Here is a 26,719-nt window from a genome sequence, read left to right as displayed (position 1 = left end):
CAATCTAAGGAAGGTAGTCTATAATCGTCCGTGCGTAAGTAATAGGCAAAGAAGAGATATTATTTTTTTAAACGCGAAGTGATTTCAATAATTTTAAAGTGATCAAACATGACTGATACGGGCACAGGCAATATTAGAAAAGACCTTTTAGAGGAAATAGTGAATAGGAAGCGAATGGGAGACAAGAAGTTTCATTCGGAGACTTCTTTGCAGCATTATGAGGAACCAGAAGATGAACCTGATTATGAAGTGGAAGCTGACAAAGATCCGGGGGTGTGTATATATTTTTATTCGTGTATGTACAAGTTATTACATATAGGGTCATTGCGCTAGTTTCCGTCCATGCTCTAGTTTTCGTCAACTTGACGGATTAGGATTAGCAAATAACATTTCATATTTAATTGGCTACTTGCGAAATATATTTTTTTTTGTAGATATATACATATTGTTTAGGCATAACTCCAAATTTGTGCAGCAATGTAGGTTCATATTCAAATTTCGTCAAGTGGACGAAAACTAGCGCAATGACCCTACTTACCCTACTTAGGCAGATTTCCGATTTCAAATTCTAATTTTCTAACGCGAAGTGCGAGGGAGACGCGGGGTTGTTTTATTTCGTGACTGATCGAATTGATTATTTAGTAACAATGGATCGCTGGCCAGCAGAGCAGCGTGCATACTATGCTATTAAGGCGTATCGTACCAAAGGCTTTTCATTTTGGACCGCAAGCCATAAGTTTGGCATTAATTTCGGAATATACCGGGTGTTTTCTGTAACAGGAGCATTAAATTAAACTGAAGGCTGTAGTCCTCAAACTAACCAACATTTGTTCAGCAACTTTAAAAAATAACGTGTTTTGATTTTCATTACACTTTAAAGTTTATTCTAAGACGCAATGTATTGCAAAATTTGTTATGTTTAATTAAAGGGTGACAAGCAACGTCAAACACACAGATGGCAGCGTACATTGAAAATAATATTTAATTAGTCTGAAAAAGGTATAATCTAAAAACTTCATAATTTTAAAAAGTTGCTGAACAAATGTTGGTCAGTTTAAGGCCTACAGCCTCCAGTTTTATTTATTGCTCCTGTTACAGGAAACACCGTGTATATGCGGAAAAGGTTAGACGAATGCGTACACTCAGCGTCAAATACTTTGTAGCAACCAAAGTAGTCAAATAGTTCGGTACACCGTATATTTAGTATGGTGTACCGAACTATTGCCACTTTGACTGTTACAGAGTATTATTAATCGCTGTACAGAGTAGATATTTGACGCTGGGTGTACATGGCAAAGTTCGACATTTAGAGAATGTGATTTTTAAACACTGAAATCCGTATCCTTTTTCTTTTTATAAAATAAACAGTTTTGGTTGAAATATATATTATGCTTTATTTTTAACCGACTTCATAAAAGGAGGAGGTTATCAATTCGACCATTTTTTGATGTATTTTACCTCAGAACTCCGTCATTTCTCCGATTTGGAAAATTATTTTTTTGTTTGAATGTAGTGTAGTCCCAAGTTGGTCCCGTTTTTGTCAAGGTCCAGTTCCGATAAGGGGATACGTAAGGAATCTAGGGAACTCCTCAAATCTTATAGGCATATTATACATATAGCGATTTTAGTATTTACAAGAACGGGACTCTTTAACAATGCATATTTCACTTTGGCGATTTGTCCTCTTCGTTATGTTTGTTAAGCAAGTAAGTTCTGAAAGAACATTTGTATTAAGATCTAGATCTGATGATGGGTTCCATGAGGTCCAACTCCTCAAATCTCGATAGCTTCAGATCCGGACCTTGAACATTGATATGTACCCGAAGCGCAAATATATTTAGTGGCATGTCTTACAGAATGATGCATCACTCATAAAAAAAGCTTAAAACTAAAAATGGATAAATAAAATTAATCTTTAAAGAAAGTAAAACCGACTTCCAAAAGGATAAAATATTATCACGTTTTATATGCGCTAGCAACTTAAACGTTTGAAGTCAGTGCCAAGCCAAGTTTTAAAAGCGTCAACACCGCGTCAAATCGAATGCCAACCCTGGTGTAGATTGATAAGAAAGAAAGAACCAGTGTTAATTACCCTACAATTCTTTTTTTGAGGTTGTAAACACATCAATAAATGGGTCTTCGGGGGAAGAAACCTCCGCGCGGCGGCGAACTATGTCCCAGCCGGGCCCGGTATCGGGGAATTTCCTGACGGCCAGCGCCGCCCGCGCAGCGCGCCGCCGCCCGCAGCGCAGCGTCAACTACGCAGCTAACATCGAGAGGAATGTGAGTAACGGCATCATCATAATATATAAGTCACATAAACACATAAACTTCCTAAAATATATATATATCATTCTGTCATCATAATTACATTACAATACTATTCTAAATCTATAATTATCATTAATAATAACAAAAATCGTCTCAAACAACCTCTTACAAATTACTATACATATTATTACGGAAAAAAAAACACAAACTTAAAACTATTTAACTAACCTAAGACCCGTTCTGTGGTATGCCTGGTCCAAAAGTCCCCATCACACTCGCAGCGTTGCCGTGCTGTATGGCGATGGAGACTTGTTGGACAAGCCAAGACCCACATCGGGGATCGCTCCCCCTCTCTCTCAGCCGCCGACCCAGTTCTTTGAACAATTCGGACGACGCCTCGCTGCACCATGGTCCGGCTGTTTTGACAGCAACGGGCAAAAAATCGTACGCCCCCTGTAAGCCGAAGTATTTGGCATGCTTATTTTTGGCGGCAATTTCTGCCGCTGAACCTGCCGCTTTTACCGTGTGTCTTAGAAGGGACGCAGCAAATGTGCTAACACATGTTGCATCCCATAAAAGACACCGCCCCCTCCGCCAGGGAACTAAGGTGAGCCCGTCGGGTCTTTTACCGTCTGACCGTGACAAGCCTGGTGGTTCCAATGACTTACCCAAAATTTTTGGTTCCCTAATAGCTTTTGTTCCATTCGCGTTTTTCCCCATTCTGCTTTTTAACCATGCGTAAATTTTTTGAGTAGTTAATATAATCACACACGTATGTCCCAGTCGCTTTTTTCCCCAAAGAGTAATATTTCCGAGAACAAGCCCTTCTTACCCTGAGCCGACGGAGCCCCGCTACGCGGGGCTCCTATTTCTGGGCGGTTCGCCCTTCGGGCATCTGTAGCTACCTAACGAACCTAACCTACCTATCTATCGACTTAGTGTGACTATCGTGAAAACATTACTCTTTGGGGTAAAAAACGACTGGGACATACGCGTGTGATTAAATTAGCTACTGAAAAAATTAACGCACTCCTGGTTAAAAAGCAAAATGGGGAAAAACGCGAATGGAACAAAAGCCATTGGGGAACAAAAATTTTGGGTAGCTAATCTAAATAGTCTTGGGAGATTGTGTCTAAACGTCTTCAAGTTTTATTTAGTAGTTAAAACTTCCGAAACGTAAGCTAAAGTCTTCATACGTAAGACGAAAAACAATAAAAAAATATTACCATTTATAAAAGTGGTAAGAAGCAATGAAGTGTGTATCAAATTTAATGTGACAAAATTTATCCTTTGAATCATTCTAAATTTAAAAAATAAACCTACCTATTTATTAATACCTCAATGGATTAGTTTACTTTTTAGAGTTCCGTACCCAATGGGTAAAAAAGGGACCCTATTACTAAGACTTCGCTGAATTTATTTATAACTCGCTAACTGAGACCCAAGGCTGGGTAAGTCGAATACCTCTTTAAGTGAGACATATTTGCACGCCCCGTGATGTCCCACTTATCCAGGTTTCACTATATTGTGTTTGAAGACTGATTACATCATTTAACGTAAAGCAGAATCATGTTATTGAATAGCAATATTAAATTAATAGACTATTCAACGAGGAAAACATAATTAATGTCATTAATGACAAATTATCCGAGCATTCATCACAGATAACGACCGAATTATATATGAATGACGTGTTGTCATTCACTGATAAATACATTTAGTAGGTAGGGTAAATCCTCCAGTGAATGAACACCTCCCAGTGAATAAACAAAATCACGTTTTTTGTACAAAATAAGAAATATAGCAATTTCTACCACTTGTCGTATTTTTTTCTTATTAAAAACTCTAATTCCTATGCAATGGCAACGCGTGACAAATTTATTTTCGACCAGTTTGAATGTGACTGGCGTTTGAAGTTTACGTGTTTCTGGCTTTGAACTTTACTTTTGTATGGAAAAATTAAATTCCACATAAGAACAGTGTATAGTTTGCAAGATTTTTTCGCCAAAGACCCTAATCTGTTATACAAAAGCCTTTGTTCCTTTTAGGCGTGCGCGTGCCCATTGTTGGTGAACGCGTGACCATTGTGTATCAGCGAGTGGCATGCGCTCACCAACAATGGCCACGCGCACACATAAAAGGAACAAAGGCTTTTGTTTTACAGATTAGGGTCTTTGGCGAAAAAATCATTTGAGAAGATGCAGACTATACGTTTGGAACAACATGAAGTGCTTATTTAATGTTAACCTGTACAACGTTTAGTTCTTTGGTTAGATTAAGGGTTAAACCTTCTATAAATGTACACTTTGTTGGCGTATTATGCGATCAAGCCTTTATTTTTTTGTAGTTCCATTACTGGCTTATCAAATGCTCTGAAACCAGTAAATGAACGGTGTGTTCATTTACTGCTGTCGTCTAGATTAAATTATTATTATTTTAAAAAAATTATATGTAAATGAAATGGTATTGAGCTTGGTTTTTGTGATACCAAATTTATATAGTCCATTTACTGGATGTTTCATGCCTATATATGAACAATACAAAATTCGGCTTGTTCATTTATTAGATTTGTACTAATTCTATGTACTTATGAACAATGTAACCAAGAACAATGCAATGACAAGTTTATTATTTTATGCATTATTTGCTGAGCCTGACCTTTTTCATCAAAATATGCACGTTGTTTCTTGTTTAAAAGATTGATTCTCTTTTTCTTATTGATATTTAACAGGTGTCTGTGTTTTTGGTGAATAATCATCATTTTATTATTAGTCTTTAAAATCAATATGGAGGGGATAAAAAGATATGAACGCTTTCGCTATAGACATAGACATCGACATAATTTATTGGTAATAAGGTATTACAGGTCAGAATTTCCAACTTATTTCTATACATCTTACATCTTTTATTTATATCACTTTGATATCAATTCAATATTACGAATTGATATCAAAGTGATATAAATAAAAGATGTAAGATGTATAGAAATAAGTTGGAAATTCCGACCTGTAATACCTTATTACCAATAAATTATGTCGATGTCTATTATTCTTTATAATCTATAAATTATTTAAAACTATAAAAGCTTTGCTTGATTAGCCGGTTTTTTATCCTTGCTTTAAAGGAACTAAGCGTTAACGCTTCTGTGATAGAGACTGGCAGCTTGTTGTATACCTACTAAAATACAGCTAGAAACGGTTTTTGTATTAAAAAATGTTTTTAATGCTGATTAAAAAGATCTAAATAATGTCCATTCACTGGGTTTTGCGGTGTTCATTCACTAGTTTTTCGCTCCTAATTTTTACAATAATCGAAAAAAGTCGAACGTTTGGGGGGCATAGCTTTAATCCTTTGGGTACGGAACCCTAAAAAAGGAGGCCGCTACGTACTGTATATTGTATTTAAGTACCTTTTGAATACATCAAACTATGTAGTTTTTATGTTGCTGGATTTGTCGATCTATGAACTCAAAACAAAAACCGCCGTTTTAACTTCGGACGCATAGATTGACGGATCCAGCAACGTAAAAACTATTATAATGTATTCAAGGTACTTAAATACAAAATACAGTACGTAGAGGCCCCCTTTTTTAAATATGTTTAAATAATCACAATTATATTGCAGTGGCGCTAGTGAGCACTTTGATGGGCTCTTAATCACACATGATCATTGATCAAAATAAAACAATTAGCGCAATTAAAATTCAGTATAATACTGTTATATTTTTTTAATACCATGTTTTTAAAACATATTTTATTATATAAACTATGTCGAGAGTTTAACATCGAATGCATGTATTTATGGAAGCAATGTGTTGTTCCTAATAATTTCCGCATAAAACATAGTGTGGACACTACCTGCTCAATGTTTAATACCTCTTTGAATAAGTGATATCAAACTATTGGAAATAAGATAAAAATAATTAAAGTACAATTTATTTTATTTTATTATTTAATAGAAAAAGTAACTTACTACAAATATTATGATTTTTCTTGGTATATTTTTTATCCAGTCCGGTAGTGCATTACAGTATCATTTTCAAACATGTACATTAATTTAATGAAGTTCATTAAGTATTATTAGCAAAAATGTAATATAAAAGGGAATGTGAAAAGGTACAGTTCCATATGAACGAGCGGTGAGCGGTGAGCGGCGAGCGGGCCGTGTTTGCAAGGCGGGTCAACTCCAGCGCAACCAACTGTGAACCTTTTGAGTCCAGCCGCCTGCAAGCCACCCTCGCCCTACGTCGACCCCCTTACCTCGCTGTAAATACCCACTGCGGACACCGTGCCGCCCCAACGCCTCGGCTAATGAAATTTCAATCTCTTTATTTTGTATTCCCTTATAACTCACCACGTCATATAATGGAAACATTTCAATATACCATTTTGGTTGTACGAGCCCCGATGCAGCGAAGTTCGTCTAGTGAAAAACATAAATCATATTTATTAACAGTATTGACACGACATTGACACAAACAACTAATTATTGGAGCCAATAACAATGTTTAATGTAGTTTCTTTCTATTGTATGATTAAATTCCACGAAACTTTTATTGAAGAAAAAAAAACCGGCTAAGTGCGAGTCCGATTCGCGCACGAAGGGTTCCGTACCATTACGCAAAAAACGGCAAAAAATCACGTTTGTTGTATGGGATATTTATTTTATTCTGGATTTAGTAGGTATTTGTTGTTATAGGGGCAACAGAAATACAATCATCTGTAAAAAAATCTACTGTCTAGCTATCACGTTCATGAGATACAGCCTGGTGACAGCCAGACAGACAGACAGACAGACAGACGGACAGACGGACAGACAGACGGACAGTGGAGTCTTAGTAATAGGGTCCCGCTTTTACCCCTTGGGTACGGAACCCTAAAAAAGCGTTATCCAGTCCAGATCGTAATTTCCTCTCGTATAATACTGCACTTATGCATTTATGAGGTTGAAGCAAAAATTTTATTATCAGTATTATTGACGGACCTGTGTCGCTAGTTCCTAGTAATGGCCCTTTCTACGTCTGTTGAATTCCTACCCGAAATAATTGGAAAAATATTTTTTAGGGGTCTGTACCTCAAACGGAAAAAACGGAACCCTTATAGGATCACTTTATTGTCCGTCCGTCCGTCCGTCTGTCTGTCAAGACCCTTTATCTCAGGAACGCGTGGATGTATCGAATTGAAATTGAAACCATATACTCAGGTCTATAGTCCCTAGAAGCTGTGAAAATATCAAACTTCTAAGTTGACGTAAAAAAAAAAGGGACGGCCGTTTTTGCCGCAAAAAACGTATATTTCGACACTCAAGTGAATCTAAATTATTAGGGTACTTTCCATAGACCTAGAACTATGAAATTGGGCTAATAATATCGTATAACACAAGTACATGGAAAAATCTCAAAACTATAAATTTATAAAATAAAAATAAAATATTTGTACGGAACCCTTGGTGGGCGAGTCCGACGCGCACTTGTTCGGTTTTTTTATAGTACAACTAGCTTTTGTCCGCGACTTCGTCTTCGTGGAATTAGTAATTTGGGTCCCTTAATTTTTAAACAAATTTGCTTTTTATTACACCCTTCTTTTCACCCCCAAAAGGGATGACTAATTAGTTTAAAATGCGAACATTTTTTATTTTTAACGAAAGGTTATAAATGTTATAATCCTTTTTTTAAGAAAATATTTTCTTTTGTTTATTTATTTTGTATCTTTACTTTACTTCTACTTCCAACTTCCACCCCCCATCTCATCCCTTTTTCACCCTTAAAGGTATGGCTAATTAGTCACAAATACAAACGGTAAACATTCATAATACATACAATATATAACATAATATTACTAGCTTTTGCCCGCGACTTCGTCTGCATGGAATTAGTTCCAGCAGTTAGAGTAAGTGTAGCGCCCCTGGATATAATCTAATGGCAATAATTTTGAGCATAATATGCTTAATTGCTTACACCAATTAACAGGCAATTCATAAATTTTGTTATTTCCTCCTATTTTCCCCTTTTCACCTTCTTTAAGGATGACTTCCGACATAAAAACTATCCTATGTCCTTCCCTGGGACTCAAACTATATCCATGCCAAATTTAAACTAAATCCGTTCAGCGGTTTAAGCGTGAAGAGGTAACACACAGACAGACAGACTTTCGCATTTAAATATTAGTATGGATAGATATAGATACAGATAGTATGGATAGTAATATATAGTAAAGTAATATAGTAATAATACTAACATAGTAATATAGTATGGATTAGTATTTCTTGTGTTTACAATTTGTTATTAAACTTATTAAAGAAATAGGTTTTTATCGCCGAATAATTATACTTGTTTTTTTCTAGTTTTTCTCCAGTAATTAACTAGGTACTCATCAAGGCAAATATCGATTTTTGACCAGTCTTTCATGAGTATGCCAAATTACAACATTGCTTAATTAAGTAGTTATGTCAGTACATAACACTTACCCTTTACTCACATTTTTTTAAACCGATATTATAATTAAAATTTTGTACTCAGATGTGTAAGCCAGATACCGGAATATAAAACACTAGCTTTTGCCCGCAACTTCGTCTGCGTGGACTTAGTAACCGCAGCTAGAGTAAGAATAGCGCCTGGAAAAATTCTCTTAGCAGTCTAAATTTGTGCATATTATGCACACAAATTAGCAGGCACTTCGTTAATTATCTCAATTCCACCCCACTTTTTACTTTCTTCAGGGATGATTTTCGGGATAAAAACTATCCTATGTCCTTCTCAGGGACTCAACCTATCTCTATGCCAAATTTCATCTAAATCGGTTAAGCGGTTTAAGCGTGAAGAGGGAACACACAGACAGAAAGACAGACAGACAGACAGACTTTCGCATAGTATGGATAAAAAATCTTCAATAACTACTGTTTAAAAAAATCTATAAGTACTTACTAGGTACATACCTATTGGAAACTACCATCACAATTTCGTTTCTGGAAAACGTGGAAATTCCACGGTGGAATACCGTAATGGGATTATATAGTGAAATACAGGTAGTGTCGATCGAGAGAAACAAGCGGCTAATGAAGTTATTAATCCGATTTTGCACGGCACGGCTTTCGACGTTCGCGCCTATGCACTTTTTAGTCGCTCCGCGCATGTATGAAATTGTATGTAATTTGGATTTCGACACAAAGAACCGTGTACGTTTTATTTCAATATGTTGCTCACTTGCTGATATTGGATTATACAATACTTCACTTCCATGTCACATAAATGTGATAAAATTCAATAAATGAATTGTTTGATAATTCTCATATTTTATTATTTATATAAAGAAAATGCCCATTAAACACTTGTTAAGGGCTACGCTGCTTCTAGCAATGCAAGCTACATATAATTATAAAGAAATAAACATAACGATTCTTAATTATTGGGTACTTTTGTAATATTAGTACATATGATGAAATTTTTATACATGACATTATTGCCTTACACGTTAACCCACCATACCGTTAACCGTATATGAGCATTTACCTATATATTTAGTTTTTTGACATGATTTAGTTAAATCTTATTAAATACTTACCCCCTTATTCATAAACGTCTACTAAAGTTGACAAGCCGCTAATAATCGTCTGTCCCTTTCCATCATACCAATACGTCGGAAAGCGACAAACGACTATTAGCGGCTTGTCAACTTTAGTAGACGTTTATGAATAAGGGGGTATTAAATTAAAAGCAGTGAGGGAAAATCAGAAACCATACGAAATATTCCACTTTTTTCTTAGGAGTAATGAGGCAATTTTTGGAGATAAAATACTGTCATAGATTTTAAGCAATGCTCATGTTGGGCCCAATATCATCGGCAAAACGAAATCCCACGAACTTCGCTGGTTCAGTCACCTATTAAGAATGGGAGAGGATCGGGCTGCCAAAAGGGCGTACTTGGGAACAGTGGCGATGGTGGCGAAGTGGGCCGTTGCCCACGGCCTCGCGCCCCAAGAGGCCTCGCGCGAGGCCCCTTCGCACTCAGTGAAAGAAAAGGGCCTCGCTGATGCGATTTCGCCCACGGCTAGATTAGTTCACGCTACGCCACGGCTTGGGAAGACCGACTGGTGGCCGCCCGGTGGGTCGGCCCAGATACCGCTGGGGAGACAGTGTATAAGCGGATCTGCCACAGCTTCAAGCCGATAATTGGCATGAAACGGCGCAGGATCGGGAAAAGTGGATTGCTCTCGTTTCGGAGGCCAAGACCCCTCTTTGGGTCGCTGAGCCATATTAATTACTTTGATAGTTAGTTCATGTTTGTACTATTAGTATTCCTATAAAGTGTCCCACTGCTAGGCAAAGGCATGCGTGGCCTGTATAAATCCCTACTAATCTTGCAACGCTGTTTGTCTGTTACCTCTCCACGATTAACCCTCGGAGACTAAGATCAATTTGGTATGAAGATAGCAGATTGAGTCCCGGGGAATGACAGTTTTTACAGTAGGTAGATAAAATTAGAAGTAAGTATATAAAATAAGTAATGTTCTTCATTATTTATGTGTTACAGGAATCAATTGAGAAACCCCCAAAAGTCATATTTCCGGGAAGGAATGACGACTCCGGCACCAATACGCCAGTTGGTAAGTTCTCCCCGTATCTACGTCACATAATATTGAACACTGAGCCACTCAGGTCCACTTGCAGGCCCACTAACCCGGGGTTAAGCGATTAAACCCTTAACCCAGTGTCAAATAGTACTGGTAACCATGGGAACTCCAGGTTTAACCGGTTAACCCCGGGTTAGTGGAATGGTGCAAGTGAGCCTTAGGCTTTTTATAAAACACCGTGTACAGTTACCAGCAGAAGTTGCTATGCGGGCGAGGTGTTCACAATTACCTAGACACGCTCTTATACTCTCAACAATAAAGTCGCGTCAAGATCATTTTGAACATTTCACCCGCTTAGCAACTTCTGCTGCTGACTGTACATATTCCGTCGCTGTTTGATTGTCATGTCGACATGGAACCAGTATATGTTATCCAGATGGCAATTCAATAATTTGATACTAACTATGTAAAAATGGTAAAAATCTTGGTAGATATTTACCAGTAAAGTAACTCTTAATTGGTTGTGATTGTGACTAGTCCAATACTTGAGATGTAAGGGGTGTTATATAGTATGTTAGGTGAGACGGTAATAATGGTACCTATGCATTAATAATAATTTTTAACGGAAACTTTTTTCAGGTGATCGAAACAGTCCACTTCCGTATAACGGCACTTACAAAAGCAATGGCGACGTGAAGTCACTAAGTAAGTAACAGTAGACTTGATAATAAAATAAAAAATAAATAAATAAAATTATTACATTATTAAATCATTATTATATTAACCTATCGCAGCGTAGCGATCACGGCCTCATATTTTAGTAGAAAGTTATGATCTCAAATAATTTAATGCGTAATGTTTACCAATAATTGTCTTTTTCTTAATATTTTTAAAAGCCTCATTAAAAACAACATACTAAAAATATATGATCTATCGTTATCAGAATTTTATTCGTAGTATGATAACTAACCATAAAGTTGAGAAACTTATCTTATGCCTCAAATGTAGTCTGTAGTAAACCAATGTGTCCGTAGGAAAATATGGCAAATTCGAAAAATCTGGGCGCAAAGTTTAGATCTCCATCTGGCCAAAGGCCATTTGCGGGTTCCAGGGTTAGATAACTTAGTTAACTAAGTAAGTAAACCGTTGGCATCACTACGAGCATATATTTCAGACAGCTACCGGCTATACGCGCCCGCAAACGACATGCGTGGCGGCGCGACGCCGCGCAAGCGCTCCGTCGTCACCATGGATGCGCAGTCCATCCGCTCCGTGGAGACGCACGCGCCGCCGCCGACCAGGCCCGAAGATAACAGGCGGCTTACGAAGTCAGTCCGATATATTACTTAGATAACTATGTTATATTTACAGCTCTTTTGATTACATTTTTAGGGTTCCGTACCTCAAAAGGAAAAAACGGAACGGAACTGTCTGTCTGTCCGTCTGTCTGTCTGTCCGTCTGTCACAGCCTATTTTCTCCGAAACTACTGGACCAATTAAGTTGAAATTTGGTACACATATGTAAGTTTGTGACCCAAAGATGGACATGTAACGTAAACATGTTAATTTTAAACTAGGGGGCCACTTTTGGGGGGTAAATGAGAAAATTAAAAAATAAAGTTTGTCAAACTATATCGTGTTACATATCAAATGAAAGAGCTCATTGTGAGAATCTTAAATATATTTTTTTATAATTTTAAAGTAAATAGTTTAGAAGTTATTCAAGAAAATAGGCAAAAAATGACCATTCCCCCCCCCTTTATTCCCGAAACTACTGGTTCAAAAATTTTGAAATAAATACACAAAATAGATCTTTACTTATAGATCACCGGAAAACCTATTAGAAGTGTGCAGTCAAGCGTGAGTCGGACTCAATTACTTAGTTTTTGATCCGACCCCTACGGGTTTTTTAAAGACATTCAAAAATACATTGTTTAAATTGTGTAATGTACGGAACCCTTGGAACGCGAGTCCGACTCGCACTTGGCCGGTTTTTTTATTATAACCCTAGGTAGTAAAAACTTCTATGAGGACATTTTATACCCCCTTTTTAAGGCGGCCAAGAGTTGGGCCCAAACATTTTTGTTAGGTGGGTCAATTTTGGGAACCCCTGGCCTAGGGGTTGGTTTGTGGTGCCGGACCACGCAAATAGAGGGCTCTGTACCGTCATACGATACGAAAAAAGCAACATACTATAGTAACATGTACCTACTTAGTCTTTTTAATAAGAAGCTTTTTGAAAAGTAATCTTTATCATATTCTTTGTATGCCTGGTTCAAAAGTGACTTTTGGAGCGATTATTTCTAAAAATTATGGTTTAGTAAATGTTTCTTAAGTTATTTTATAAGTTTTATCAAATGATTTACGTTCATATTAGCCCAGATATTCTTTTTTACATTTTGCTACAAGTACCTATTGAGTGAAATTATTTTTAGGAATTTAGGTACAAAACTGAGTAACCGCTTATAAAACACACCTCCAGTTCAAATTTATATTAACATACACTTTTTAAGTAAGAATGGCTGTGACATACCTACCTACGTAGGTCATACGGACATAACGGTGCTCAACAGGTTTTTGCCATTGTAACCACTGAACCTTCGATAATCGTTTTAGTTTTTTTTTTATTTTTTTAATGTGTCTAAAATATTGTTTTTTTTTTTTTCAGTGAATATATGAATATCATTTTAAGCTCAATTTACGCCATATTATTAGTAACTTTTGGGTTGATTGTGTACTTAGTGGAGCCATTCGTCGATTTGGTAAATAATCTGTCCACGGTAAGTTAACTGCTTTTTCAACACACTTGCTAAAAACGACGTTTTTTTGCTCATAATCCTATATATTAATATCATAATCCTATATATTAAACACGTGTGCTTTTTCATTAGATTATCCGACTGAGTTAAGAAGGTATTGCTAATAATATGCATAGAAACGAAGCCTTCTTAATTTGGTCGAGTAATATATTTTTTTTAGCCAACTATTAGGTTTCAAATGTTAGTTCAAAGAGGTTTTATCTCACCAAACATAGTTTATAGATTAAATTACATTACTGATTTATTACATTAATGAATAAACATAACACTTTATCGCTTTGATCTCCATCCGTCGGTTAGAAATACGAAAATATTAGCTTTTTTACATTTTTTTAATTGGCCGTTTGTCGATTTCGTTCGCGCCTTTGCCTTGCGCGCGCATTGGAATCGTGCGTAAAAAAAATAACGCGCCAGCCATATTCCATATTTGTCATAGTATTGGAATAGTCTTGCATTTTTTAGTTTATATATTGACGAAAATGTCATTTTCAAGCATTATTGCTTAGTTAAAGTAATACGAGTATGTTCTAGGTATTTATAGAATTATCACTAGTACTTTACACCACCGTAAACTAACTTTATTAACACACAGAAAAGAAAGATTGTTTTTTTTAATTCATCCCAAAGGGTGACAAAGCCATGGGAAGAGGGTCTTAATTTAGTTTTTAAATAAGTTAAACTATTACTACGAAATATTTTTAGTACACATTGTTTTTTTTAGTATTACACACTGACGCTGACCTGCATAGGATTCATTTACCACGTATATTTGTTCATCGATATAGGCCGATACAAGAAAATTGCCTTGCAAAATCAAAAAACTAAAGGTCTGCATGAGCAAAAGATTTTGGAGTATTTTAGGAAACAAGAGGTAAGTGACAATAATATGATTGTTTCACTTCACTACTATTGGTTTTCCTCATGAATTTGAACATCCGCATATAAAGAAAGGACGCTTACCACGAGAAATTTCGTACATGGACCTGCCTGTTAATGATGGCGGCGGTCAATGACACTGCAATGGGGACAGCAATATAATTATGCGCGCACGATAGAGATAGGAACAGGCGAGACATTATTCGTACTACGCATCCTTTATTTATTAAAAAACCGGCCAAGTGCGAGCCGGACTCGCGCCCCGAGGGTTCCGTACTTTTTAGTATTTGTTGTTATAGCGGCAACAGAAATACATCATCTGTGAAAATTTCAACTATCTAGCTATCACGGTTCATGAGATACAGCCTGGTGACAGACAGACGGACAGACGGACAGCGGAGTCTTAGTAATAGGGTCCCGTTTTTACCCTTTGGGTACGGAACCCTAAAAATGCTACATTGTCTTTGGGTTTTTAGAAAAAATGGTACCATTTACCTTTTCTCGAAAATCCGTCAACTTTTGGGTTATTTAGACTCAGAATTACGAGTACTAGACGCGAATGAGACGAAAAAAAGTGTCCCCAGTTTTTCAAACAAATTTTGGGTGTCAGTTTTGTAACGGTCCATACAAAACGTATGTGAAAATGCGTTACAAAGCTGAAATTCTTTTTTTGGGTCTTATTTTTTCTTTTTAAATTTATAGTTCTCGTGATTCTGAGTAGAAATAACCCAAAAGTTGATGGATTTTCGAAAAAAAATCCATCATCAAAATGGTACACTTTTAAGTGAAAATGCCCTACATAATTCTTTGTTTTAATTTAACCTACGCATTTACTTAGGTGTGCAAAAGAGTAAGTATAGGTATTAATGAAAATTATTTTCAGGAAGAATTTGGCCCAAGTACGCCGGGTTCGCCCGGCTCCGAAGCATTCAAACCGCCGCCACTACTCATTCCCTTAAAACATGCTTATTGCTTCAGTCAAGGCCGACATTCCGGCAGTTTCTATCTTAAACTTGGCGCTGCTGGTAAGAAGAAAAACTCAAAACAATTTACGTTAAATACATTTATAAAATAAGAGTATGGGTCCACAAGTTTCACAACGAGTGAAGATGTCAAAACTATGCATATTATTATAGCGTGTGACGAGTTGAGTTGCAAGTACAGTAAGCTGCAGAGATAACTGACCCTCTGCAAACAAGTTTCTATGCAATTTCTAAACAAGTACCAACAAACTTAACATTCATACAAGGTGTGCGCCAATTACCTACCCGAAAGGCTTTGATTATAGTATTACTGACGGTATTAAGACAATTTTATAGTATAATATATCTAATTTTGCATAATATTTAATTTAGTTATTTTTTTGTCTAACAAATAAAACACTGACTCCGACTTCAAACATATCTGTTGCAAGAGCATATAAAACTGATATATTATATTCAATATTTTATTTTATTCCTTTTTGACAAATGACGGAGTTCTCAGGTAACAAACATCCGAATTGATAACTTCCTCCTGTTTTGAAATCGGTTAAAAATAATAAAATTTTGTTCACTAGCTTTTTCTGTTGTAATAACAACTGTCAACTAACAGCGAGCAGTAGATAAGTTTGGATTAATTAGGATGAGTTCGTTATTTTTATTAATCCTTGATTGATGAAATACTAATATTTTACATTTAATAAGCCAGGATTCCATAGTTAAAGTTATTCGTCTTATTCGAGCCCACCTTGTAATCCTTGTTTACACTTTACTTCTTTCAGAAAAAATCTGTAAACCTAATGCAAAAACGCGATTGCAGTAACATCTCTTCTCCGAACATCATCAGTCATGCACTGGATTTTCCTTATGTGTAGTTGTCGATTCGAGAGTTAAGGGGCCCACTGGCTATCAGTCCGCCGGACGATATCGGCCTGGCAGTTCGGAACTGTCAAAGTTTTGTTGTAACTGACAGGCCAATATCGTCCAGCGGACTGATAGTTAGTGGGCCCCTTTAGTGGGAAGCGAGGGGTTAAGCACCGATGTGGCCTTTCCCTTACCTAATATTATAAGAAATAACTTATTTTCCTTAAGGTTTCGCTATGGGCCACTTAGTCCACTCTGTGCTGCTGATCGTCAACCAGGCGGCTTACATAATGGACGAGAACGTTGACAACGACAAGTGCGTCAACTACTCGCAGATCGCGCTGGACATCTTCAGCCCCATCTACTGTTTCCTGCAGCTTTTCTTTGTGTTTAAGTACTCAAACGTCAAAATTTTAAGAAATAAGGTATTTATTTATATCTTAGGGCGTCCGCTCGCTGGCGCGGGTGCATGGAGCGGGCGCACGCACGCGGGTGCCATTGTAAGTAAAATCCATCGCACGCGTCCGCGCCAGTTAGCGTTGCTCATACTATTCTTCGCTAACCCGTTACCTGCTCACCCTCCCGCTCCATGCAACCGCGCCAGCTAGCAGATGCCCTTATATGTATGAAATTATATCATAGGATATATAACTCTCACACAATGATAGATTATCATTTCATTCACGTCTCGTTCGTTCGTTTCGTTCGTTTGCATATAGACGAATAAAAGAAGAAGACCAACAATGTGTGCGTTCAATGCGTTCCTCCAATATTCTGGCTATTGCCAGATGGCATCATTAACGTAGCAGGTCTCGGTTCCATCCATTTTGTTCAACGCTTAGGCCTCTCTGATTTCGGGTTTCGGGTACCGCAGCGCTATCTAATAAACGAAACTTGAGTTATTTAAAGCAGGCCAGCACCATCCACTTTGTTCGGCGTTTACAACTCTATTGAATCAAAATTATTGAATCAAACTCCGTTCAATAGATAGCGCTGAATATAGAAGGAACGCGATTTGGTGTACATTTGGCAGTCTTCTTGTTTTAGTAGAAACCCCAGTCTTCTTGTTTTAGTAGAAGATATGTAATACAGAGACTTGACATGATATGATTTAACTATAACTATTTATAAGCAATATAAACTAAAATTTCACGATCTGTTTAATTGATACCAGACAGGACGTGGTAACTTTGTAACCTTCCAGGCACTTTCTCCTCGTAATCCAACCTTGCATAATCTAGGTTAGACCAATGCTTATAATAAGTATTGATCTATAAGTAGGAAGTAGGTTTTATTTTTTTTATTATGAAGGCCAATTCGAACGTAAACTGACATCAGATCTGAATGATGTAATTTAGTTATCGTGCGTCTCCCTCGCGGCAATAAATGTACGGATAAGTATGTACGAGCGAAATGCACGATTACTAAATTACATCATTCAGATATACTTCTGTTGTCAGTGTACGTTCGAATTGACCTCATGGCCCTGAGCCGATGGAGACTAATTTAAAATTATGTATTAGAAAGTAAAAATAAATAATTTATATTTCATCAGTCGTTAGAAACCAAAGAAACAGATTAAACATTTGAATTAAATAATATTCATCAAGTCGTCTCTAAACATTATATTTCCTGATATTTATGTAAAACTACAATAAAATCTAGTCAATATTACAATTTTTGTTTGATTTGTTTATCAGCATTTAAAAAGCATAGATTTTTTGTTAAGATTTAAAGATATCAAGGTACCGCTAAGTGCAGAATGGATATATTTAAAGTTTGTTACTTAGTGATACCCCGCCGCGGGGTAACATTAATTAGTTCAGCTTCGTTACTTAGGCAAGACATACTCGTCTTTGCTTAGATTATCGGCCTAAACGTACTATGTTTTATAAAGTTTTTTGGTCGTCAGGGTTTGGCAAGCTACGCCTTCATGCACATAATTGGGAGCAGCCTTTGCTTCTGGATCGGCACAATCGTCCGGGAGACATTAGTGTCACTTACTATCTACGCCTACTCACAATATGGACCTGGAGGGCCGTATGAAAACACCACTGATTATTCCTCAGGTTAGTTTGGCTGCAGGCTTCCATATGTTTATAAAATATCAAGCAAAGATTGTCAAACTTTTAAACATTACCACTCTAAAAAACGTATCTATAGTTTTTTTCCTCGAACACGGCAAAGTTATAAAAAATGGTTAAGATTTAACCAGTCTATGTAGTTATATAAGTATGTTTGTGATACATAGTAGCATCGAAATTACTGAGCCGTTTTTGAGGAGTATCGATATCGATTCATTTGCTTGTACTGAGATATGCTGCATATTTAACAACTTTCCACGAAGGACTAGATTCTTTGAGAAACATATACTTTACACCCATTTACATGCTATAATGTATAATTAGTAAGAATCACACAAATAAAGTCTGAAAAAAAAAATTTTTTTTTTGGCGAATTGAAATTAAATCAAAAATATTTCAATTAAGATTTATTTATTTTATCAACCTTTCATATCGGCGGAACGTGGATCCGTACTATCCGTAGGTATTGAATTCTTATTTAAATTAATTAGAGTTCAATACCTAAATACTGCACACATTTAAATTCCGACATAACGAGAGATTAGTGAAGGAAATCATAAAGCGATTTACGAGTATAAATTAAGCACTCAATGTAACATTTTCAGCTTCGAGCCAGCAAAGCAGATTGTTTGACGTGAGCGGCCTGTACAACGAGCAGTGCTTAGGATCCACTGCTATCATGGGAGTGATTGAGAGCTTCTCACCGTACCTTTACCCGTTCAGTGTCGAGTTCAATATCCTAATAGGTATGTAAAATAGCGTCTACCATAAAAACATTTTCGACTGTCTTTGTACCAGACTGTCTATTGTAGGAACTGTTATTTTATATATATTATATGTATACTTGCAATGTTTCAAAATGATACGGCTATTAGAAGTACATTAAAGATTTAATAATTTGCAAGATTTTATTAGTGAAGTTAATAAAAGTGTGTTAAAAATCAAGACGGACTCAAGATTACTTTCGAGTAAAAGCTGAATCCCTGCAAAATTAAACAAGTTTATCTGTACTCAATAAACGATAGCAATTTAATAATATATGTAACATAAAGGTTATGAAATTCATACACTGAAGTTTTTGTCGACATTAAACGTTTTCTTCCATATATCTTCTACCATAGTATTTTACACGGAAACGCACAAACGTGTTATACTATTTCAGTCAGTCTCAGTAGGTACAAAAAGTAATGAGATAGATTATGCACTATATCTGTAACCAAGTCAAACACTGTGTGTTCTTCTAGTTCTCCCAGCATAATCAAGTCACTTTTTAAGGTTCCGTGCCCAAGGGGTAAAAACGGGACCCTATTACTAAGACTCCTGTCTGTCTGTCTCTCTGTCTGTCTGTCCGTCTGTCACCAGGCTGTATCTCATGAACCGTGATAGCTAGACAGTTGCCGCTATAACAACAAATCTTCCGTGAGACACAGACATAATTATTAAACATATTAATAACGGAGTGAAACATGTCGAACGTGAGTGACCCGTTATTAATATGTTTAATATAACAATAAATACTAAAAACAGAATAAAATAAATATTTAAGTGGGGCTCCCATACAACAAACGTGATTTATTAGCCCTTTTTTGCGTTATGGTAGGTACGGCACCCTTCGTGCGCGAGTCCGACTAGCACTTGACCGGTTTTTTTCACTTTTTTGTATACCTATTAAGTAGGTACATTATCAACTCAGCGATTTGTTTTCATAATTTTCCAGTTGCCATATACTACATAATTTGGAGTAGTATCGGTAAATGCGACAATGAGGACAGCGGAGACGGCACTTCTAGCTTGGGCGACCACAACACCGTTTGCCAGTAAGTATATCACCATCTACAGCACCACCTGTTCAATTCGAGTGACGAATTTGTCTTAAACTTCACATACTGTTTACGTATCTTACTAAATTAATTAATATAGACGACCAAAAAACGGCTCGCATTTTAGATGGTGTCGCAAAACTCTACAATTCGATCGAGGAGATTCAAAACTCGTTTGTGACATTGTCAGTAGTGATGAATTGAATTCATGCTTAACATCCAGATTCCAAAAAACAACCCACCGTCTGAGTGTTCTATGTAAAACGAGCCGAAACCGACCAAAAAAGTCATACGCTCAAGAAGAACTTAAAAAAATGGTCACCTCGTTTGTCGCAGAATATCACAAAATGCACAAAACAGTTAACCCTGACAGTATATCAGTCACACTTTGCTTACTAGAAGCTATAAGTGAATTCCGAAAAATCAACCGAACACATCATGGTATACTGCGCCATGGTGGCCATGACAATGCAAACTTACACACCTCCCGGCAAACAATTGCGTTTTTACAAGATCAAAACTGTATTAAATATCACGGTGTGTTCCTAGAAAAACAATAGTAGTTGAGATTTAAATTGTCTTTATTAGATTTTACAAACGACACAACTTAAGAGGCACCCCTCGTAGTATAAGCTACACCGGCAGATTATGGCACGTGTTAGTTTGTAACTGCTAATTGCGTAATTGCTTAAGAGTCCCCGGCAAGCTCGGCCGAATTGCACCTTCCCATACAAACGTAGTTCCGCTCTCATTTTAAAACTACGTGTTGGATTATAATGAAACATTGCACATACAATGACATGAGGTATATCTAGGTCTAGTTTATAAAACAAACGAAGTAGAGCAATAAGAAGTTTTGTATGAAAGACTTAAATTCGCTGTATTTTTTTAACTATGGTATCTGAAGCTACATAAACTATTACAGACATAGATATACCTTATCCTATTGTAAGTACAAAGTTTCAGAGCAATTTAAAATGAGAGCTGAACTACGTTTGTATGGAGAACCGAGGTTGCCGGAGACCCTTAAGTTTTGTTTTACTTATTTAGCAATTTTTTCTGCAGAATCCCGACAGCAAACGAAGACAATGACTTCACAAGCAACATTGTGATCCATGCAGACTGCCACGCGTCCAACCGCGGAATGTTCATAGGGCTGGTGCTGATGGTCTTCGTAGTGGGCATGCTCATCGTCGGTTTCGTCTTCAGCAGCGGCGGCGAGTTCGTTTCTTTTTAATATAAAACACAAATATGCCATCTTGTAGCCTAAATCGAAAACTTTAACTTGATTTTTGCGACAATAAATAGTGAACTCACGTGCTGCGGTTTGAGCACTCTCTGTGATTCAATCTATAATCTTAAATATTAGTAATCGTGCGCAGATATCTTCGCATCGAGTGGCGAAACGACGTCTAGAGACATTTTGATAGACATATTTAGTGAAATAAAACTATGAAAACGGATTATATCGCGTATATTGAATTTATAATACATCCCGACGTTTCGAACCCTTTACAGCGTTCGTGGTCAATGGGTGACTGAAGAAAAATTACAAAAAAAATTATAATTGTAGTGTATAACTAGCCTTATGAACCGATTTTGCATGTACAACCAGCCTTAAAGTTTATAGTCTATGATTGTTCATTATTTTAGTATGTGGGTATTTTTGCACTTTGTAATTTTTCCTGTCACCCGTTGACCACGAATGCTGTAAAGGGTTCGAAACGTCGGGATGTATTATAAATTCAATATATGCGATATAATCAGTTTTCATAGTTTTATTTCATGAGTAACAGAACTATCGCGGTAACCGAAGACAATATTATAGACATATTTAGTGTCAAGTTGTATATATGTTACTGTAAAAGCCGCTTCTGCTGAAGGTGAGAGTGAACTCTACTCACCTGTGTTTGTACTGCAAATTCGAACGCCGTGAGCGAGGATGTAGAAGTCCTGGGAGCAGAGTAATGTACCTACAGTGTGTCACATCACATACCCTCTGTAGGCAATTATGCCCAATTGGTCCGAATTTACGGGAAAATTGTATCCCTGTAGCTGGGCATAATTGCCTACAGAGGGTATGTGATGTGACACACTGTAGGTACATTACTCTGCTCCCAGGACTTCTACATACTCGCTCACAGCGTTCGAATTTAAGTTCGAAGTTGCAGTGAGTAGTGTTCACTCTCACCTTCAGCAGAACCGGGAGACCTAAACCTACACGACGAGTAAAATAGCCGAAACAGTATGAAGCATCACTCTAAACTAAACTAAATGGAGCTACCTATACGGTCCTTACACTGACACAAGATTTTCGTCTAATAATCTCAAGAACCAGTGCATGATTCAACATTTACCGGTCGACGTGGTAAAACCTAGGATTTACCGAATCAGTGTCGGTAAAAGCCCGAAGTATACTAATATTATTTAACATTTCGGGCTTTTACCGATCGGCATCGGTAAAACCTAGGTTTTACCTTTCTTCGGGCTTTTACAGTAACATATATTTACTAAAACGGGACTTAATAGCGTATAAATAGATTTAATGCCGTTAAGATATTGATGTCAACAGAGAAAAGACTGATCAAGATTGCTTACCTTTCTTTCTAATGCTAAAAAAACTAGTTTTCCCCGGTACCACAAGTGCAATGGTGCGCTCGAAACGTTTGAGGTAATTTTCAAACCTATACTCAACTATTTTAGTAAATAATAACATGTAAAAATTGTGAAAGTTAAGTATACCTTTTTTTCGTTATTAATATGTAAGTACAGTCAGCTGCAGAGATAGTTGACCCCCTGCAAACAAATTTCTGTGCAGGGGGTCAGTTATCTCTGCAAATGACTGTACATATCTTGAGGTGTTTGCGTTTTATATTTCAGAGGACTTTTGGAGATCGGATACTTGCTGAACGACACCACCAAGCTGGGAGTTCACACGGCATTGTTCATCGCGGCCATATTTGCCTACATCCAGACGAGAAAGTTGGATATCAACGAACACCCCATTTCTCTTCTTGACGACATTTTACTTTTTATCTGCATACCCGCCTTCTTTTTGGAGACAGTACTGTCTTTAGTGGCTACGATCACGTTACTTAACGTTGTGAAAACTGTAGATTTGATACTTATGGTGAGTTATATTTTTACAAGCTTCCATTTAACTTGAAAAATAATCATTTTTATTTAATACCTATATTTACTTGTTATCCAAATTGATCTCATAGTAATTAAACTCGGTAGAATATAAGCATTACCAAGTTGAAGTTCATCAGAATTATCTTGATATATATAATACTTACCTAATTAAAGACGCAAAGAAATAGAAAAAGTATGGCCTAAAAGAAATCTAAGGTTGATGACAAATTTTTATCAATGGTATCAATCGATCAGGTTTGTTTTTGGGATATGGGACCCATTGCATTAAAGCTATGATTAAAGCAAAGAGGATATAATAGGATAGAGCGGTACTGTCAGTGGTAAATATTGTAACCACAGAAAATTCACTACCATCTATCGACACACTTTAAAACTAAAAATGAAGATTTGTAAAAATACGATAAAATGTATTTATATATGGCTAAATGATTTTTTTATTTGCATAAATAATTTTTATATGATTTTGACCCATGATCTTTCACTGATATGTGTTAAATTGTTAAATAACAAACGAAACCGTCAACGCCATCTATCCGAGAGTAGGCCAAAGGTAGTGGCGCCATCTGATCGAGAATCAAATTTTCTTGATTTTCGAGGTACGTTTTTTCCTTAGACTGTAGCCATATATTACGGAGTTATATCTATCTTTGATTAAAGCAATACAAAAGTCAGAAATGATAGTCAAAATCCGACAGTCGTAATTCACTCGCGAAACGCTCGCTCCTAACAAAACGATAAGTGAACGTGACGTCAAGGTCACTGAGAGCCCATCTTGAACGTATTGAAAATAAGTAAGATTGCGATTTTGTCGGTGAAATATTGCGTTTATGCGTATAGTTACAATACAATCTTTTTTTGAATAAAATGCAAGGAATCGAATGGTATTATACTTTATTCCTTTTTGGAAGTTGAAAAAAAACGTAACTTTTGAATTTAAATTTTGAAACTAGATCCTGTATTTTTTTTCATTTCCATATATTATTTTAATATCCACATTATTGTGATAAATTGCTTATTTGCCATCTATTTTACTAGATTTTTGTTATAAAATTAAATATGTGTCATCATCCCTATACTAAGGTATACTAGTAATGGTTAAAGTAAAATATTTAATAATGTTTATTTATTTACGATTTATCAGGTAAAAAATAACAATGAGCTTAACAAATATTTTTAAATAAAAACAAGTGTGACTAAATGTGCCTCCTGTGAGGATTGAACTCACGACCCCTAGTTTACGAGACCAGTGCTCTACCACTGAGCTAAAGAGGCGATGAGGTCGGTTTGCGAAATTAAGACGATCGGCGCCGACGGCCATAGCATTAAACATAGATTAGTATATGTTATCACTGGCATTAAGAACAATAAACACATGTACCTACACACACATACATGGACACCTGTCTAACATTATTATCAATCAAGCGATTTATTTATCTAATACAATACAACGACCTCTTCAAGATAATTCGAGAAGTAAAAAGGGCACTATGGTTATCATCAACTGCATATAATGAATTAATGATTTAATTCTAATATATTAAAATAATCAATTTTGCCATGGCTGACTCACACACAACATTTTTTCACTTAGTACGAGTATGACGCAAAATCCATAAAATAATATAGATTAGATGACTGGATGGCTTAAAGCACTCGATCACAGATAATCTTTTGTGAGTGAAATAGTAATTTTGCCATAATAAATCTGATGATCGCACAGTAATCGCAATGCCGTTTATTAATATTGTTTTATTATACTTTAATTTTGAATAGTTGTAGAGAAAATTAAGCCAATTTATTTTTATGTAACGTTTTATTGTTGTGTTGTGTAATAATGTACTGTATTTTAATAAAATTATACACTTTTATTTTTTAAAGATGATCCAAGTGGTGTTACAAACGGCGCTACTAGTGGACGGCCTGCGGCGCTGCAGCAACAGCCGCAAGCTGCGGCGCAGCAAGCCGGGCCGCGAGCTGCTCATGTTTCTCATCATCGCCAACGTGGGCATATGGCTCCTCAACACGTTCTCCTACAAGAGCCCGGAGAGCCTCGACGAGCGGTACGCGTACTACGGGAAGGTCACTTGGACCATACTCGGCCACATCAGCCTGCCGCTCATCATGTTCTACCGGTTCCACTCGAGCGTTTGCTTTGTGGACATGTGGGACTCCGCCTACAAACCGGGCTCAACACATTAGAACCAATGCTTCTTTTTCATAAGAAAAGATTTTTACTTTTTCTTATTATCTAGATATATTATCATAAATAGTAGTTTATGCAACTGATACATAATGAGAGGCTATAAAACAGAAGTGTGGTTTTATGTAACGAGCGCCAGCGAGTTTCATAATAGAATCACACGAGTGTTTTAAGGCCTAATTATGTACAGTTGCATACACTGCTTTATCTACACACGTATCATAATTACTCTAACATGGGTTCTGAAGCCGTAGGGAAATGACCTGCATTGCTATTAGTGCTATGTACCTGTAAATATCTATAGACTATAGATATTAAAATAATGCCTATAGATAAAAAATAAATTTAAACAAATACAGAAACAAACTACTCATATTTTCAACGGAAATGTAAATTACAAAGAACTTTTCACAATTCTACTTTCGTAACAGCAAAAAGCCAACAAACTCATAACCTTACAAAAATCTATCTTATACCTTTAAACGAGCAATTCTTGTATATATCTATCTATCTATATATATTTATATATATCGGGGATTTTGGAAACGGCTCTATCGATTTCGATAAAATTTGCTATATGGGGGTTTCCTGGGGCGAAAAATCGATCCAGCTAGGATATATCTCTGGGAAAACGCGCATTTTTGAGTTTTTACATGTTTTCCGAGCAAAGTAGTAGTAGTAGTAGTAAATCACTATTTTGTAACCGCAAAGCTAGGTCTCCCAAATATTAATGTAATAACATTAAAGTACAGATTTTATCTACTACCACATACTATAAGAAAGTTCTCATAGTAAAATTGATTGTAATAATGCCGGTCATTTCCTACGGTTTCTGAACGCATTTTAGAGCACTAATGATATGTGCGTAGATAATCGTAAATTAAAATTTCGTCTTAATTTACGATCGACAAAGCGGTAATTTTTTGTATAAAATCGTTACAAATATACATGAGTTTAGGTCGTAAACATCACCTGCAGGGAGACTTTAATTTTACATTAAAATTAAAATTAATAAATGTTTTAGGAAGGTACCCTGAAGGTACCTACTTAAGGTAGACTAGACTTGTTACGAGAATAT

At 36.4% G+C, this 26,719-nt stretch overlaps 1 protein-coding gene and 1 non-coding gene across 2 annotated transcripts; one reads left to right on the top strand and one right to left on the bottom strand.

Annotated features, from left to right (window-relative positions):
• The first annotated feature begins 82 nt into the window (after positions 1–82).
• LOC134741862 (proton channel OtopLc-like) lies at positions 83–25,661 on the top strand. The gene is made up of 15 exons (XM_063674754.1): positions 83–273; positions 2,113–2,283; positions 10,800–10,872; positions 11,479–11,544; positions 12,014–12,167; positions 13,508–13,619; positions 14,380–14,529; positions 15,418–15,559; positions 16,607–16,803; positions 18,291–18,447; positions 19,068–19,208; positions 20,180–20,279; positions 21,348–21,503; positions 23,163–23,412; positions 25,320–25,661. The coding sequence occupies exons 1-15, from the start codon at positions 109–111 to the stop codon at positions 25,638–25,640; spliced, it is 2,355 nt and encodes a 784-aa protein (XP_063530824.1). The 5' UTR covers positions 83–108; the 3' UTR covers positions 25,641–25,661.
• On the bottom strand, positions 24,639–24,710 carry Trnat-cgu (transfer RNA threonine (anticodon CGU)). The gene has a single exon. It is a non-coding gene; the product is annotated as a tRNA-Thr (tRNA).
• Positions 25,662–26,719: the final 1,058 nt, after the last annotated feature.

This window comes from Cydia strobilella, chromosome 5, assembly GCF_947568885.1.
Source record: "Cydia strobilella chromosome 5, ilCydStro3.1, whole genome shotgun sequence".
NCBI classification, from domain to species: Eukaryota; Metazoa; Arthropoda; class Insecta; order Lepidoptera; family Tortricidae; genus Cydia; species Cydia strobilella.
The sequence above is the reverse complement of the archived record's forward strand: the minus strand, read 5'-3'. Positions and strand labels throughout refer to the sequence as shown.